This window comes from Carettochelys insculpta, chromosome 8 (assembly GCF_033958435.1).
Source record: "Carettochelys insculpta isolate YL-2023 chromosome 8, ASM3395843v1, whole genome shotgun sequence".
Classification (NCBI taxonomy): domain Eukaryota; kingdom Metazoa; phylum Chordata; order Testudines; family Carettochelyidae; genus Carettochelys; species Carettochelys insculpta.
The window spans coordinates 37,467,852-37,487,056 of NC_134144.1; the positions used below are offsets into that span (position 1 = coordinate 37,467,852).

General features: G+C 42.0%; 1 protein-coding gene across 3 annotated transcripts in view; it reads right to left on the minus strand.

The window, feature by feature from the left end:
- Positions 1-263: 263 nt before the first annotated feature.
- The window catches only part of LOC142017252 (uncharacterized), a 67,866-nt gene continuing 48,924 nt past the window's right edge, over positions 264-19,205 (minus strand). Inside the window, exons 26-36 of one of the 3 annotated variants that reach the window (XM_075002123.1) lie at positions 17,019-17,087; positions 14,694-14,762; positions 13,851-13,919; positions 12,901-12,981; positions 11,921-11,956; positions 11,503-11,539; positions 10,734-11,291; positions 8,137-8,363; positions 7,214-7,304; positions 5,396-5,584; positions 264-4,188 (exon numbers count right to left, since the gene is read on the minus strand). In XM_075002123.1, coding sequence (XP_074858224.1) covers positions 4,181-4,188; positions 5,396-5,584; positions 7,214-7,304; positions 8,137-8,363; positions 10,734-11,291; positions 11,503-11,539; positions 11,921-11,956; positions 12,901-12,981; positions 13,851-13,919; positions 14,694-14,762; positions 17,019-17,087 — 1,434 coding nt within the window. In that variant the 3' untranslated portion in view covers positions 264-4,180. Of the gene's footprint in view, positions 4,189-5,344; positions 5,585-7,213; positions 7,305-8,136; positions 8,364-10,733; positions 11,292-11,502; positions 11,540-11,920; positions 11,957-12,900; positions 12,982-13,850; positions 13,920-14,693; positions 14,763-17,018; positions 17,088-19,205 lie in introns of those variants that run through there. The other 2 variants (XM_075002124.1, XM_075002122.1) reach the window with 2 other exon arrangements.

A 19,205-nucleotide genomic window follows, 5' to 3' on the forward strand; every position in this document is an offset into this window, starting at 1 on the left:
CGTTATAAAAACAGTTCTATATCTCAAACGGAACTTTTTACAACAAAAGAAAGCAGTATTTCTTTCAAGGTAAGATGCTCTGCTTGTGGCTTACCCCGATGGCTAAAAACAAGCAGTCTTATAGCACCTTAAAAACTAACAATGTTATTTATTAGGTAATGAGCTTTCACGTGTATCCTGCCCTTCCCTGGAGAATCAATATGCCTTCTGAAAAACAGGCTCAGGCAGTTTTCCCATTCACTACCTAGCTGGTGCCACTTCCCCAAGGGCCTCTAGGGGAGCCTGGGCCCACCTTCTCCTCTGGGTTCCATCCCAAGGATCCTCTAATCAGCAGTCACTGTCTGTTCTGTGCTGGACCTTTTCCCCTTTACCCTGGATAATTTTCTATCTTTCTGGCTCCGTGCCCCTTCTCTGAGTTTGCCAACTCCAAAACTCCCTCCTTCTATGCAGGGCTGAGGCCTGGGCTAAGGATGGCCCCAGAGAAAGATATCTGGGCTTCCAAAAATGCAGATCCTTGTGTGGGGTCCCCTCAGCCTGGGATCCTGGGCTGCAGCCTCTAAAGTCCATGCAAATTATCCATCCATGTGTGGCTTGGGAAGATAAAGCTCTGCATGTTGCTGTTCTCCGCTCCCTTCCCCCTGTGCTGGACCTGCACATACTGAGAAACTCCATCAGCTCACTTCCCTAACCTGCAAGTTCCATCCTCACAGCTCCCATTGGCTGGGAATTGTGGCCAGTGAGAGCTGTGGGGGTGGTGCCTGCAGGAGAGCACAGGGCAGGACGCAGAACTACCTGTCCCTTTCTCTTCCTGAGAGATGGAAACAGGAGCTGCCCAAATAAAGCAGCCTGCACTCCAACTCCCAGCCCTGAGCCCCATCCCATACCTTAACTCCTGCCCCAACCCCACACTCTCACCTCCAGCCTGCAGCTCCCTTTTATACCCAAAACTCCTTGTTACTATCCTTACCCCAGAGACCACAACCACAGTCAGAACCCTCTACTCCTCCTGCACCCACTCCTTTGCCTCAACCCACAGCTCTCACACTCACTTTCAACCCCTCATTTTTGGCCTCGCCCCGGAGCCTAAGGGGCCCCAAAAATCTAATAGCCCTGTGCCTACAGAAGATAATCTGGCCCTATTCCTGTGGAATAACTGTAGTCTACTTTGGTTCTATACCCTCCGAACACACCTTCGTTCTCCCAGGGAGTGACTGCAGACTCCTCCCTGCAGCCCCTCTTGTTACCAGCATTCAGTATGAATCCAGTTCAGTTCGTTCCCCCTCAGCTGGGCTTCCTTGTTGTTTAGTCCAGGGATTACTTAAACTGCCTGATGGCCCTGAGATGTGGTCTGTCTAGTTATTTGGCCCCCTTCTTAGCCTACATTAATCATTTCAGGTATCTTTAACTTGATATATATATAACCTTTTTGGAAAACTGCAGCATGCTGGCTCAGGCAGTGAGCAAGAGGAAGCTGCCAGACTTGAATGCAGAAGGGAAAAGAGCCATACCTTAGTACAGCGGTCAGCAAGCCCCAGAACGCATGCCAAGAGTGGCATGTGAGCTGCGAGGTGGGAGCTCAGCCCTGCCTCTTTTTCCCCCATGAAGTAGGGGCGCAGAAGCACAACGTGCCAAGCAGAGCCACTGTGGAAAGGCAGCCCTCCATGATTACGTGTCGGAAATGCAGCACATACCCTACGGGTGTATTCTTACCTCATATGTGCTGTAAATTTTGTTGATATTCTGGACATAGTGTTGCAGATATTGATATAAGATCCCAGATATATAGTGGTTAACAATGTATATGAGTGGTGAACATATCCTAGAACAGGGGTGAGCAAACTTTTTATGTCGGGCTCCACTTTTTGTCCCTTCAGTTAGCAAACTCCTCCCCCTGCAATCTGTCTGATATATTCCAAACCAGTGGGAATTTCTGTTATATTCATATTAAAAAAACAAAACCTTTTCAGCATGTATAAGAAAACAAATGTGCAGAATGTAAATACTTTATTAAATTGGTATATAACTGTGATACACATGCATGAAACAGTAACGTCTATTTCAACATTTTTAATAAGATGGATGAGCCTGAAACCCAACAGCCGATGTTGCTGATCCTCCCTTATGAGATGTCATGCCCCCCGCCTTGTGCAACCCTGTCCTAAAAGGTTCAGTCCTGTGTACTGTGTTCACGAATTTGTGTGATTGTTAAATATCATAGGAAAAACAGCTCTTTATTTCTGCAAAGCTGCTATTATTCTCTCTATTGGCAGTAAAACAAAATTTTATTACAGACAATATTTGTAGTCCAGAGTTTGATTAATACCAATTATACAGCTACACTTGCTCATAAATGCAGCAATATACATGGGCAGTGACTTAAACAATAATTTAGGGTGACCACATTGCTCTATGGCAAATATGGGACACTGGCCTATGGAGATGGGGGAGCTGCTCTCCCATGCGAGGGCTCCTTGGTGATGGAGAGTGCTGCCCCACAGTGAGGCACTGGGGATGGGGGCTCCACAGCCTCCTAATGGGGGTGGGGAGTGGAGAATGGAGACTCTGCAATCTCATGGCAGGGCAGGTGCTGAGAGTAGGGGCTTCACAGCCTCACAGCAGTGGGGGCCAGGGAACACCGCAGCTGCCACAGGGAGGAGCTTCCTTGCAGCAGGAGGTCACTCACTAAGGCACAGAGTGCCAGGAAACAAGGCAGCTCCCCATGGCAGAGGTTGCTGGCAGCAGGGACTGACACCATGAAGTGCCAGGGAATGGGGCAGCTTCCCCATGGAGGTGCTCCCCTGCAGCAGGAGCTGCTCTCCTGAGGCACAGGGCAGCCTCCTTACAGAGGAGCTTCCTAGCAGTGGAGGTGCTGCGCCAAGGCACAGGGTGCAGAGAACTGGGCATCTGCCCTGCAGTGGGGCTCCCTGGCAGCTGCCACCCTGAGCCACTGGGTGCCGGGGAACAGAACCCCACAAAATATGGGACAGTTTCCCCATTTTCTTAAAAAAAAGTTGGGACGCCTCTGGGATAGCTTAAATAAGGGACTGTCCTGGGGAAAATGGGACGGATGGTCACCTGACAGTAATTCAGAATGGCTTTTTATTGTCAGGCCAAGGCTGCTGTTGATCTTCTGAACATAAATGAGTTTAAAAATGTTGAGGTTAGAATATTAAAATGCATTTAAAATCACACACATCTTTTAAAGATACTTTAAAAATTAAAGAACTATTTTAGGACTGAATTCATCTATCTTAGAAATACCAGTTTGTAGACACTTTTAAATACAGTAGATTAAATCTACCTTGCTAGCCCATGGAAAATAGAGAAAGTCTTTACATCAAAAGTACTATGTTTTTGTATAGTTAAGAATACGATATTTTGAATGTATACAATAACTTTCATAGTGATTTTAAAGTACTTTGTAAACTTAAAGTTCTTATAATTCAGACCCTCTCCATTAGGAAAAAGAGTAGTATTTCTCCCTTTTACAAATGGGTGGATTGAAACACAGAGGACGTACGTGACTTTTCCAAGATCTGGAACTGTTCATTGGTCGAGCTGCATAAATAACTCAAGGATTCTCTATGTCAGTGTTTCTTAAACTTTTTGAGACCATGGAACACCAAACAATGATATTTTTAATTTGGAACACCAGTGAAAATTTTCTTCAAAAAAATTATCTTGACTGACCTGCCTCCCACCAAAAAGCCCCAAACAGCAACATGTACAGCAAAAACAAAATGAAGTAATTTAATCGGGTATCATAGCAATGAAGAAGTAACATTATATCTGATTTCAATAACAGAAAATATATACCATCAGTGGTATGATATTAAAAGTGTGAGACACTCTTGGTTCACCTCTGAATTGTTCATAGAACACCAATGTTCCTTGGAACATAGTTTAAGAAACACTTCTCTATGCAAATTCCTTTTAAAATTCCTTTCCTTTGTACTTCTCTTTGAAGCTCAAATATTGACAGTTTGCAAGTTGACAGATAGGTGATGATAACCCCTGAGTATTTTTTGCTTTGAAAATGTTACATGATCCACAGAGATCTGTCGAAGTATTATATCAAAATACTTTACAAGTGTAAAAATAGCACTGGTGTAAAACTTTCAGGCTTTACTTAAAAAAAAAAAAAAAGAAGTCGTCTTTGTTGCGGAATTAACATCAAGCTTTAGTTATCTGTAACAGAGGGGAAAAACACATAACTATACTGTTCAGAGATGCATATAAAAATGTTACTTAAGCTAAGACATAGATACTATTTAGATTTGCCTACTCATATTATTTGTTTAACAGTAGTACTTATGGACCCCCAATCTAGGATTAGCATCCAACTGTGCTACGGAAAGCTTCCATTCTGTGTACTACTGAATATGATCCTGTAGAGAAAAAGGATTTTGTTGTGTAAGTAAAGCACATACCATATTGCTTAGGCACAAGAGGGCAACATTAAGGTTACACAGACAGCTTTAATTTAGGCATTTTCTACCTTTTTAATGGTTGACTTGTTATTAACTTTCTTTAACTTTTTTTTTTTTTTGTATGTACAGCAAACTCTTTCATGCCCTGCAGCCCTGGGACTGGGAAGTTGCCAGATGTTCAAATATTTGGGGAAAATAGTGAGGTATACCTAGCTATGCATAACACTAAAGTAAAACAAGATTAGATATTAAGAAACAAAGATGTACGTGGAATACCAACAACCACCAAGCATAAAACCAACAACAGTAGTATTGTACCCTGTAAACTTACAGGCTGCATTTACACTACAGTCCCCTTTCGAAAGGGGAATGCAAATGAGGCATATTGGAAATGCAAATGATGTGCTAATTTACATATCCCAAGCTTCATTTGCATAATCATATTTTCAAAAGAGAGTTGTTTGAAAGAAAACAGCAGTGTAAACTAGGTTCATTTGAAATAAAACACCATTTTTGAAAGTACCCTTCCTCCTAATTTTTTTTCAGGAAGAAGGGTGCTTTTGAAAACGGGGTTTATTTTGAATGAACCCTGTCTACACTGCTGTTTTTCTTTTGAAAGACTCTCTTCCAAAAGTGTGATTATGCAAATGAAGCATGATATATGTAAATCAGCACTTCATTTGCATTTCTGATTTGCCTTATTGCATTCCCCTTTCAGAAGGGGGCTGTAGTGTAGACGCAGCCACACAGTATTTGTTTGTGTTTACTTTCACTGTCCTGTACTTACAGAAAATGCTACTAAAAGTTACTTATGGTTAAAATGCTGGTTATTTTAGAGTTACAGATAATAGAATGCAGGATATGAAAGAGTTTACTGTAACATAGGATAGCTGATAGTCAACTAAACTAGGGAATCACACAAAACACTAGTAGTTTTTAATGTAGAAAAAATCCTGTAAACTTACCTCCAGAATAATATACACAGGCTTTTTTACATTCATCTTCAGTGTTAAAGCGATTAGCATTTCCATCACAACCACCATACCAAAACTGAGCACAGGCATTGGCATGCTTATCATAATACCATTTTATTATATACACACGACATGACCCTTGGTCTAATCTCAGTTTACATCGTGGATCCAGAATATTATCTTAAAAAACAAATGATAAAAGAGCTCTCAGCATGTGAAAACTCAGATCTCAATGTTTGTGCATTTTAAACTGTTTTACTGCTACAAAGTATAGGGAGTATATAGGGTATTCTTGAATTGGTACTGTGTGTGAGAGCTTCTGGTTTAAAACCTTTATGTTAATTACCTGCAATACATAATCCATCTAAATTCTGGTACTGTGGTATTGGAGCCCTAGCATTAGAATAGTTGTTAGAATCAGAAACTGTATTCAGTGTGGTTTTTGTTTTTTTTTTTTCCCTAAGATGTGTACACTTCATTTATAAAGGCAAGAGGTGGTAATCAAGTACTGCACACACCAGAAGAGCTGATGAAATAAATCAATGATAAAAGAAGATATCTGTGGCAGTGCGAACTATGGAATAGGTTAACTGTTCCAAGTACAGTAAACCCTCAAAATGCATGATTTCGAGTTGCGCTTAACTCGCATTAACGTGAGTTAACTGCAACTCAAAATCCCGCTCCCCCTGGGCCCAGTTCAACTCCCCCCAGCCCCATGCGACCCTGGTTCAACCTCCCCCTCAACCATGCTCACCAGCCACACACAGCTCTGGCTCACCTTCCATGCCTAGCTCTGGCTCCAGCTTACCACCCCTCACCTCTGGCTCCCGCTCAACCCCCCCCCGGCCCAGGTTCAAATCTCCCATGCGTGGCTCATGCTCACCACCCCCGCATGTGGCTGTGGCTCAACCCCTGCCCCGCCCCAGTTCATCCAACCCGCCCCCGGCTCTGGCTCAACTCCACCTCCCCATTCCCCTGCAGCCCTAACCCACCTCAAGCTTAACCACTTTGCCCCCCTCCCATGGCCCCAACCCACTATCAGGCTTAACCCTTCCCAGCTGCTCCCCCCCACCCCCCAACACCAGGACTTAGCTTTCAAAAGGTGCTCCTGCTGCTTCCCCAGCTGCAGAACGTGCATTCCGCTGGTGTAAAATGCCACCCCCCCAACTTAGGTAAAATTCGAGTTACATGAGGGTGCATGGGAATTAGGCACTACTATATATGCGTACCTAGCACCTCACAGCACATGCTGCCATAATTACATTCTGTTTTTAGCACAATAACTTGATGAGAGGTAGTGTAAGTATGTCTCCTCATATTGGGAATCACACCCACATCTCTGAGTGCATACCTCCCCTCACATTCTTTCTGGCCCTGGACACTCTTTCTGTTTCCAGCATAAGGGAAGTAGCAGGAAATGACAGCTGGGAAAGGCAAGACATGTTGGACAAAGATGCTGGGGAAGCAATGGGACCGAGTCCACTCTAAAAAATCCTAAAATGGTCCCTCCTCCCCATCACAGCATTACCAAACTTAGGAAGATAGTTAGTCCTGAAGAATTAATTCTGATTCAGGATCTCTATTAAAGGTTAATGTTCAGGTAACCGAAACTAAAAATAGGGTATAATGTATAACCTGAGCTGCATGTAAGCAACACAGAGGAAACTGGTGAAGGAGATGGTGACAGCATTTTGTCTAGCAGTGATGATACAGTTACTGAAGATGAAGACAAAATAACTAGTATTTTTCTCTCTCGCCTAGAAGAATTCGGAAGTGAAATAGTGAGAAGCAAGATGATCGTGAAAATACCTCTGGTGTTCACTGAGGGCAAGGACGGCTGCCCATTTTCCTCAGACTCCTCTTCGTAGTCTTCATAAACTGCCACAGATGATTCTTTGGTCTGAAACAAATATTTAACATTGTTTAAAATGCTTGTAGGTTAATCATGTCCCTGAAAAGGAAAGGGACTCCTGAAGAATTCACAGGTCACTCTGATTTTCAAGACGAGGACTAGATGGGATTCTCCCGGGAAACCATCAATGTTGTTAAAGTACTAAGAGTGATGAAAAATGGCACCATTTGAGTATCCTGATTAACTCTCTATGCAAATTCAAAGTTAAACCTGCTTATTTTTCTGAAAAGAATAATGCTTTTACTCGGATTAGCCAAGATTATAGTGGTATGTGAGAATGATGTATATTCTGTTTTGGATCATGCATCAGCCAGAGAATTGTTAATTTAGTAACGTTGGGGAATATTTATTTCTGGTGGTGATGTGTGAGCCAGAAGAATAGTTTGACATGTCTCATCAGAAAGCAGGTTTGTGGTTGTGGCTGTTACAAGAGGAGTTTTGAATTAGGAAAAAATGCAAGATAGAATCATTGAGTAGAAATGCCACTTCTTAGAGTTACTTTTCAGAGTATAACTGCCCTGTCAATACCTCATTCTTTACACTATAGCACAAATGTTACTAAACATGATGGTAACAATCCTTGTCTCTCCAAGAATACTGTTACTATCTGTTAGCTAGGTGAATGGATGCTGTATCAGAATTCTCATTCACAACATGTGGCTCTGAGAATCCCCAGTGAAGTAAAAGAGTCACTTCACTAGCTTGACCAGTAGAGGACACTAGGGCTTAAAAAAATCTGATATACTGCATCCATTAGCTGGCAGACAAGGGTGTGCATACAAGCCAGTTGATTATCAAAATAAATTATTCATTTTCATACCGGAAATAATGGTTGAGAAAGCTTGCGTTCTTTCACAGATGTTCCCTCGCTGTCTGATGTAACTGAGTGTCCATTAACGTTGTTGCTGTGAGGTAAGTAATGTGAAGAAGTGGAAGACAGTGAATGGATAGATGGTCCACTTATAATTGCACCATGTCCAATACGATTATATATTAAGGCACCGTGTTCATCTTCACAAAACTGGTTTACTAATTTGGACTCCAAAGCTTAAAGGAAAAAATAAAAAAGAACAGCATAATTTATGGAAACAGAGACTCAATCAGAAAATGTTTGTTTATGTTATTTATATGGTATAATAATACAGTTGACGCTTCTGGACAATTCACCATAAATCTTCCAGCTCCCTAAGTCCTCATGACATGTACTCCAGTATATATGGTACACTGTGCCATAAAACAAGATCTGAACATCTAAATTTAACCAACTGTGCTTATTCAAGAGAGATTCAACTATGTGGAATCTCATAAAATAGCTCTTTAGTTATTACCTCATAATAGATCAAATCCTGCTTATCTTGTCATGTAACTGATCCCATGAAAGTGAGTAAGAAATCAGGATTTGGCTCACTGGGCCAGATCCTGCTCCCTGCTCTGGCTGCTTTGCGCTATGCAAGAGGTGTAAATCAGCTGAACACCAGGCTTAATTTCCTATTTGAGAATTCCCATTTTGTAAGTGGGAATCTGGGTTGGCACTGAGCCAGCATAGAATCTTAGAACCATGCTTCAGCCAGCCGCAGGGCATAGCAGGTGTTACTGGACGATCTCAATGCTCCTGCAGTTCCCAGCTGTCAGTATGACTCCATTTTGGCATGTGCAGCCTACTGTAAATTAGAGCAATCTTTAAGCAGCTTTAACTAGTTGGACCATGACTTTACCAGCCTTGCAAGCTAGTGGCTACAAAGATGATGTACAGAACCCTGGCTCCCATTCCTCCAAGGTGCCCGTAGTACCGTTTAGTATGTTCTAGATCAGTGGTTCCCAAACATTTTGGCATCATGCCCCCCGTTTTGATTTTTGAGAAACCCTCACACCCCCCCCACCTTTTCTTTACCATCATCTAACCCCTTGTAACATAAAATTCAATTTGTAATTTAAAATAAACACAAAAACTTATATAAAAAGTTATTTAAAATTAAAAATAAGCACACAGTTTTTCTTGGCCCCTTGAAGGTGCCAGGTGCAGCCCTCAGCTGGCCAGCTACCTGAGCCCCAGGCGAGCCACCAGAACTGACCGTGACAGCCACCCGCCCGCCTGAGACCTGTGCTGCTAGAACCACCCGCCACAGCCACGCACCGCTGGGGCCAGCCACCGCCCCCCGCACCCTGCCAGCCACTTGCCAGCTACCTGAGCTCTGCACTGCTGGGACAAGCTGCCCACCTACTCCCTGCCTGCCCCAGCCGCGGGCCAGCTGCCCGAGCCACCCACCCAAGCACCACACTGTTAGGGCCAGCTGCTCACCTGCCATTCTGAGCTGCCCAACCCCCAAATTGCTGGGGCCAATCACCTGCCTGCCAGCCCAAGCTGCCCAAGTCCCGCACTGCTGGGGCCAGCTGCCCACCTGCTAGCCTGAGCCCCGTGCTGCCAGGGCCAGCTGCAAGTCTGAGCCACCTGAACCCTGCAATGCTGGGGCCCACTGCCCAAGCACTACGAGTCCCACAAGCAGGCTGGCTGCCCGAGCCCCATAAGCTGTCTGCCCAAGCTCCTCCCATCCCATAAAACCAGGCACGACGAGCCCCCCGTTCTTACTCCAGCTCTCATCTAACCCCATTCTCCTCTTCTCCCCCACAACGCACTCATTCATCTTTGGAGAAGGCAGCTAGCTCCACGTGGATCTTTGCCGTCTGCTTGCTTTTTATACCGGCTGCTCCAGGTCACTCACATAAAATGACAGGGGCTGAGAGCCAGAAGCAAAGGCAGGCTTTTTCTTCAGGTGGGGGGAATGATTGGTGGGGGCTGGGTCACCTTGAACCCTCCCCTGGAATTTCTTCACCCCCCCACCCCAGTTTGGGAAACCATGTTCTAGATCAAGATGTTTGGATGTTTACACAGAAAGGAAAAACAAGCCATTCTTTCTCTTGGACAAGTTTAGAATGCTCTGTATTAGTATACAGTAAAATCCCTGTTGACGCAATTTAGACATGCACATTACTTGGATTAACATGACTCGAACTCGTAAGTGGCAGGGAGCAAGGAACCAGGTGGCTCCCATCTCCTCCCCGCCGCCCACTTGTGGGAGTCTGGAAACTGACCAGTGCTGCTGCTGCTGCACTGGTCAGTGTCCTGGCTCCCAGAAATGGTGGGGAGCTGGGAACCAGGCAACAGCCTGGCTCTCAGCTCCCCTCTGCTCCCGGCTCCTGCAAGGAGGGGAACTGGGAGCCAGGCTGTCACCTGGTTCATGGCTCCCCACCGGTCCTAGGAGCCAGGAAACTGACCAGTGCAGCAGTGGTGGTCAGTTTCCCAGCTCCTCCGACTTGTGCAAAATTCGACTTACATGTGGTTGCCTGGCATACAACCTATGTGTAAGTCGGGGGTTTACTGTACAACTATTTTACATGGTTAAAACAAAATGCACCTACCTGGAAGGGTATTAAAATCATCTATCAGATACATATGTTCTTTGTCAGGATCTGACGCAATCAGATTAAGTTCACGCAAGAACTCAACTTGTGTTGGATCTGAAGTATTTACAATTCCTATCGCATACATTTCAATGTTGGTTGCGTGGGCCTCTCGGACAGCGATATCCAGTTTAACAGCTTCTCTTTTGTCTGCCTGGCCATCTGTTATTACAATAGCTACTTTTCGCACACCACTTCGAGCACCAAAAAATCCATCCTGTGTTGCTTTGCGGATAGCAGTTGCTGTGTATGTACCTTCCCCCATATACAACATTTTTCTAATTGCTTGTTTCACATCCTGTTGGGTTGTGTACCTGTTAAGTCCAAATTCTAGCCGAACCTCTAAACTGTAGAGTACAAGACCAATTCTGGTGGCATTTCTTCCTACTGTTACTCTATCTACTAACGCAGTGACAAAGTCTTTAATTATCTCAAAATTTTCTGGTCCCACACTTTCCGAGCTGTCAATCACAAAAACAAGCTCCATGGGTATTTCCTTACATTTAATGCCACAACCTGCAGAGGAAGAACAAAAAATCATGATTAGTTCTTAATTTATTATTAAACTTAGTCTTGTTCACATACACAAAGATATTGCTTCCATTATATCTGGAGTATGGCTTATTATATTACCATAAACTGGTTATGCAATGATGACTTTATTCTGTACTCATTAGGTAAGGAAAGGAAAAGGTAAAAAGTAAATTAATAAAGATTGACCACTTACCACATATCTCTTTAATTAATTTTATTATATCTTCTCTCTAAATAAGAATAGCAATAATAAACATTGACAATTGTACTTGCTCAGATGACCTATATTACCCTTGCCAATCATTTAATTTCAGATACTCTGAGTAAAAATGTCGTAGTCTTTCATGCTGTGAACTTAATTAATGCCTTTACTGAGCCTCAGCTGCATTATTTACATGACTGTTTAAGTGCTATTGAAGTCAGTGTGACTTAAGTCAGACACCTTTTATATTGTTTCTTAAATGTGGATAATTTAGTCGGTTGTGAGATGAATTATTATTAATGTTCTCAGTTTAAAACTTAGTCAGGAAACATTTCAAATAGTAATTCCCATGTGATGCATTAACTCATAACATCTTGCATTTGTGGAAATTACAATAGGATTTGCTTACTGTTAAGCCTTGCTCTCCTTTGGGTCCAGTACTGCCCTGCAATATATTTAGTTATTAGCAATTGATTTGTAACCACAGTTGTAATTTGAGTCATTATTTTATTAGCCCTGTGATGATATAATATTTAGCTAATAAGAACTCTTTTCTCTATAAAAGTACTGTTAAAATATTAGGGCTGAGTCCAACACAAAATATCTACAGCCTTTTGCATGTACAAGTCCTGTGTGACTGCAGCTGTAATTGGAGTCTAGTCAGGAGAATGATCAGAATGCTACAGAGACAAGGAGGCTCCAAACCTCCAGCTGCCAGAGCTGTGAGTTGCCATCCAAGGAAGGGAGAACTTGTGCAAATTGCTTCCTAACTGTCAAGCGCTGCAAGTGCCAGTTCTTAAAAACATTCTGTCTCCTAACCTGCTACTGTAGGAGCAGCTGCAAGAATTCGAGGATTGCCCTTTGAGTGCACAAGTAGACAATGAGAGGATCAATGCTGTAAACTCTCAAGATATGCACAACCAAGTTGAATGTGTCTTGGGTTAACGTGGGGAAACTGGTCCTGTCAGGGATGGCAGCCTGACTCTTGGCTGCTGCCCCTAACAGGAGCAGTCCCTGAAGTGGCGGGGAGCTGGGAACCAGGCTGCAGCCTGGCTCCTGCCTCCCTTCCTCTTACAGAGCCAGGAAACTGATCTGGGCAGCAACTCTGGTCAGTTTCTTGGCTCCAGGGAGCAGAGGGGAGCCTGTTGATGGACTTTTCACTTCTCTAAGGAAGAAGCTGCTTATATTATTTTGCCTCTGGACTCTCACTGAACATGGAAATGTCTATTTTACAAGGAATGTGGTCTTTAAAATCCTTGCATAGTTTGACTCATTTTATAAAAGCATTTCAGATTATTTGCAATGAAATGGTGAACACATTTTATGCATATACTGAGGGTGTTTAAAATTTGTTTACAGCAAACTATTTGATAAACGGTAGGAACTCACAGGTTCTCCAGACAAACCAGGATCACCCATGTTGCCTTTTTCTCCTTTTCTTCCTCTTTCACCGGCAGCACCACGATCACCCTTGGAATGATGCATGAGTTAGACAACAGCTGTAAGTCACACCATTCAGTTAAACTTTTTATTTTAATATCTAGCTGTTGCTGAAAGCCCGTGCAGCACCTAGTGGAAAGGACTAAAAATTATTATACCCACGTTCGGCTCCTTTTTATTGTAGTACGTTATATAATCCATATTTCAAAACACATTTCAATTGTAGTACTGTGAAAGGTACTTAAAATATTAAAGCAAAGGTCTGATCCTGTGAAGGGCTAGATGTTCCCAAATCCCACTTATTTAAAAGCAGTCACCGAGCACTTTACAGTGAGGTGTTCTGCACCTTTCAGGATAAAGCTCAGATTACTTACAACAGTACCTATAAATTACACTCAGATCAGATACAGCTTTTCATTGTTTTATTTCACTCTTACTTGTGTAAGTTGTAATCAGATACATATCCATGAGGGAAGAAAGTTCTGGATTTACAATGCTGGCCTTCTCCTGTGAGTTTCTCTTTGGCTCACTTTTTAGAAATATGTATGGTGATAAAAAGAAGCTCTACTATATCAAGAGAGTAGAAGGTCCAAGGGCCCGGCTCCACTGATCTAGATGGCAAATGGAATAATCTGTTGTCACATTAGTAAAACCTTAATTTAAAAATCTCTGAATACTACAGAACCTAATCAGCCTACAGTGCGGCAAGAGAAAACAGGACATCTGGAATACTGTTTACTTGTTTCCTTCATCTCTAACTGCACTCTTTATTACATAATTGCCTACAAATTCTCATCCCTAGTCTCTCTCCAGGAATAAAAGAAACTCCACTGGGAGTTGACTCCTGTATGTTGACTTCAAGGGGAGAACTGGACACCAGACATTATATTATACTGTACCTTTGGTCCAAGTAATCCTTCCCCAGGAGGCCCCCGAGGTCCTGGCATTCCTTGAATTCCTTGCTCACCCTAATGATATTTCCATCAGAAATGTTAACACTTGATGGCCATTCCTCATGCATTAAAGTTAATTGAAGGCAGGCAATATTGAAGATACTTTAATGAATATACAAAATGATATCACAGATTATGTAGATTTCTTTATGCAGATATATTTCAGCATATGCTTTTCTTGCTTCCCATCAAGAATATTTCTGAGCTTCATTTCTCTACCCTTTAGAAGGACCAGCTTGTGAATCCCTTATTCATCCTGCCAGCACCTCTTTGTGTAAAAAGATAAATTTAAGTGACTGGGATTTCTCACAGGAGCAAGTCCTTACCAGGATGAATAAGGGCTGCACAAGCTGGCCAGATATGCCTCTTTTCCTTCTTAATAATGACGGCCACTCACCATTCTGAAAGTCCTGTTTTCGAAAGCCAAATTTTTTTCAGGAAGAAGGGTGCTTTTGAAAGTGAGGCTTCCTTTTAAAGGAGCCCCATCTACATGGCAGTTTTGGCGTTTGAAAACAGCACTTCCGGAATGGCCAGTGGCCATCATTATGCAAACGAGGTGCTGAATATTCAAATCTGCCTCAATTGCATGTTTGCTCAGCTATTTTTGCATGCCCTTTTGAAAGGCAGGGGCCAGTGTAGACATAGCCACAGAGAAAGAAAGAGAGAGAGAGAATTTTCCTTTTTCTTCATTCAATTACAGGTTATTTGTTTCTCATCTTGTTTATATTTTGATGGTCAGGTTCTCCCCTAAGCTACATAGGAGCATTGAAGTTATTGAGGTTTTTATACCTTAGATCCCTGAATACCTTCACCTGGAGGTCCCATGGGGCCTGGGGACCCTTGCCGTCCAACATTTCCCTAAATAGAAGAAAAGCCATACCTGTTAAACATATTGTCTCATAAAAAACACACAAATTCTTATGCCACCATACAATTTCATATCCCTCTTCTGTAACATTTGATGTCCTCCTAGAAGTAGCCTGGCCAGAATTCATCAGAGAGACAATAAGGCGATACTTGTTTTTCAAATTTTATCAGATGACTAATGGTTGAATTATGAAAACAAAAAAGCAGTCCAGTAGTACTTTAAAGACTAACAAAATAATTTCTTAGGAGATGAGCTTTCGTGGGACAGACCCACTTCTTCAGATCCTAGCCATACCAGAACAGACTCAATATTTAAGGCACAGAGAACCATAATGTGTCAACACATTAACACGTGGTTGAACCAGGATGGGAATTTTTTAGGTCATTATAGGGGCTCTTTTGCATACTTGGCTTCATCTAATTCTTGACACCCCCCCCCACCTTCTGCCCTCTACTCTGTGATTTGCTCACCTTGATAATATTTTTCTGATTTGTCAACCTTGATCACTATGTTTGATACTCTGTGCCTTAAATATTGAGTCTGTTCTGGTATGGCTATGGTCTGAAGAAGTGGGTCTGTCCCACAAAAGCTCATCACCAAATAAATTATTTTGTTAGTCTTTAAAGTGCTATTGGACTGCTTTTTTGTTTTGATAGTGTATAGACTAGCACAGCTTTCTCTCGGTTGAATTATGGTTCAGCTTTCAGAGGAGTCACTAAAGACTGACAGTGGACAATGATGGTGAATCACTCTCACTCTTACAGGTGAACTCTCCGGTAAAAGGATGTGGGACATGGGTGGAGCAGTAGGGACAAGTGCACTGTGGATAAAAAACTATAATTTCCAATGTTGCACCTTCAACCAGCAATAAATTCTTTTTAAAACATCTCAAGACACATGCATGAGTATATATGGCAAACCAAGCAAATGGTAATTTGTTGCCTATTTATAAACTTTTCCTTTAAAATGGAATTCTAAAGAAAATCATGGATTTTCTGACAGATATTTTGGAGCATAAGCTTTCATGGGCAAAGGCCTACTTGCATCTGATGAAGCAGGTCTTTGTCCACGAAAGCTTATGCTCCAAAATCTGTTAGTCTACAAGGTGCCACAGTACTTCTTGTTCTCCAAGATACAGACTAAGATGGTTACCTCTCTGATACATGGATTTTCTATTACTCAGATGAACATAACTGCAATCAACACTTTAACATTCATGAATTTTATATAAATAGGACACTCTAATCATTATCACTAGATCTGTTGGTAAAAATTAGGAAATCAAGGTTATTCAATAGATTTTGAAAAACAAAATGTGCTTCTTACTCCTTTGATGAATTGATCTCTATGCATGAAGTTTTGTTTGCATCATTTGTAAGGCTCTAATCATACAGTGGAGCCCACTTAGGCTATGTCTACATGGTACCCTAACTGTGAAATAGGCTATTTTAGCATGTGGCTCTGTGTAAACAGTGCCACATGCTGAAGTAAAGCCCTATTTCGAGGCATCCCTGTACTTCTCATGTGATGTGTTTAGGGATGGTGGAACAGTTCATCTGTTAGCCCAAAAACTTTTGACAACAGGTGCATTACCTAGATGCGGGCAGCTATTTCAGGATACCTTCATATCCCGAAATAGCACCTGCCATATAGAGATAGCCTTGCAGGCCTAAGCTTGTACTCAGCGTATGGGCTGTGGCTGCTCTGTAGTTGCTACTATAGCATCTTGACTTCGTTAGCTTCAGCAACAGACATGCCCATCCCTATAAATGTGTGTCAGTGTAGTCAGAGTTTCATTGGACAACACTCTGTCCACCATTCTGATATGGACGGAACTTGTGGGAGTGTTACAAAATTACGTGACAGGCTCACAGGATGCTATCCTGTGTCAGTAGTTTTGTTACAGCCAAGGATTTCATGGCTCATGATTGAAGGGAGGAAGGATCTTACCCATAGTAAGCTTGCAAAAAGTGACACTTCTTTGAGAGAGTTCAATCACTAAATTGACAAATTTTTATTTCTGTATATAGTAAGAGATAAAAGAGCATGTGGGCTGGGTGAATCGCTTAACTACTTTAGCTCTGATTTTCCCCTCTGCAAAATGGGGATGCTGACTTCTCTTTCTGTCTTACTACTCATGGGACTCATTTGTAGAGTAGCATGAAGACAAAATATATATTAAACATTATATTTCTTTTTAAAGAAAATTGTTGAAGGAATGAGACATAACCATTTAATTGGCTTACTTTTGGTCCTGGAAGGCCTTCTCCTGGGGGACCTGGGAGACCAACTGGTCCTCTAACACCTGCATCACCCTGAAAATTGATACTTATTGAAAACACCTACTGAATTCAGTCATGGGATTATAGGTTCAATTGCATCCACAGAAATTATGAAATCAGGACTACAAAATCACTGAAGTATTTATATTGACACATCACATAGAAGAGTAATTATCACTGGACCCTAGGTAAATATAGATATTTCCCACCACTGCAGAGGAAAAGATGAGGTGCAGGAGCCTAGATGGGCCTGAGCATGAACTCACCACTGACTCGTCCCAGAATGATGTTTTCTGACCTGTGGAATTGGGCCTGGCTGCTCACTGTCATCACTGGATCTGGTGCCACTCAGGTTTGGTGGTTGCCCAAGTGACATTCTGACCCTTTGTGCCAGATCACAATGCCAACAGTGGGGAGATGAGTCCAAACTGAGGGGTAAAATACACTATCCGATGGTTTAGGGCTCCCCACCCAATGTGTAGTATAGTACACCCACTGAATTGGGAAACTGTATCTGGCCAAGTGAACAGCAGTATTTCACTTGTTTTTATTATTTCCATTGTCTGCAGTGCTTAAAGGGAGACAAAAGGAAATAGAGGAATTAGTTAAATACCAAAGTACATGCCTGAACAAGTCTGATTAAAGAGCGGGGCTGGATGGGTCACAGAAAACATGTTAAACTAAGAATGAACCCTGACAAATTGTGCAATTTTACTAAAGAACAAAAGACTAGCTCCTTAGCTGTTACAATGGCCTTTGTCATAAATACACTATAATTTCAATACAGGTTGAACCTCTGTAATCTGGAATGCTCTCGTCTGGCAACATCTGTAATCCGGCATGATTTTAGTTATCCAGACTATCCAGTTATTCACTTACCATGGGTGTGTCCAAGTGTCCCATGGTCCCATAAAGTTTGCATACAGCTACTAATCCTGTTTCTCAGGGTTCTGTGCTATTATTTAGCTGTAATTTATTCCTAAATGTCTTCTAATAGCCCAGTAAACAGTAGAAGTGTTGGGAATGTGCCAGACAATATTGATTTGTTGTGGTCCAGCAAATTCTCTCCTTTGGCACTGGTCAAGTCCCAAGAGTGCTGGATGAGACAGGTTCAACCTGTACAGAACAAGTTAAACCTGTACTCTTACTATATAGTGACCAGGGAATTGATTCATCTGCCCTTGAGCCAATGAGAGTCTGTCTTTAGACTCTAATGGGAGTTTAATGAGACTGCATGTTATTTAGTTACTGCTTGCTGGCACTTGTTCCCCTCACAGTCTTGGGACAGTCGGGATTCTGGTCACATTGGGAGGGAGTTTTATGTCAAGAGATATAAAATGTGATAAAACATTTTGTGGTAGAAATACCGTCAAAATATAATTCAAATCACCTTGCCAGCTCCTTTCTATTTATATTAACAATTGGCGGGACATCTAGGTGACCTTCCTAGAAAAGTACAGTGATATCTATTTGTTCTCTGTACACTCACCAGTCATTGGAAAGACATATATAGGATACAAGTTTATTGTTTAACTGGCGTCAAATCCTGTCAGGGATAACTGAGTTCTGAAGCAATATTTGAACAAAAGAATGAAATATACCACCTAATAAAAGTACCATGGAGCACCATGAAAGGGCAATTACATTAATGATGATACTATACCATATCTAAAACAGATAATGGTGCTACACATAGCTAAGTATAGACCTGATCAGATGCGTTTTGTAGTCAATGTGAGTTTTGCCATTGATTTCAACTGAAGCAGAATCTGGGCTCTCCCTGTGGTTTTGTAGATTTCTTTGAGCCTCTTCCATTTGTATGCATAGTCCATAATAGCCCTTTGTTGCCCTTTGATGGTGTCACCATGGACTATTCCTTAGTAGTTACTAGTATCTGTCAGAGAAGCCGCACGAGATTTCCGTTAGGCAAATCATAAATTACTATTTCTATTTTAAACATGCTGTAACTATTGTCTTAAGAGAAAACAAAAAATCCTTTGGCCATAACTGCCTTGAATACGGAGTGTGTTTGGTCTGTTTTCAAACAATATACTTCTAAAAATACAGAGGAATATAAGCAGTAATATATGGAAAAAGTACACGTTTTCTCCATGCACTAGAAATCTCTGTTAGGGATAGTTTATATGCTAA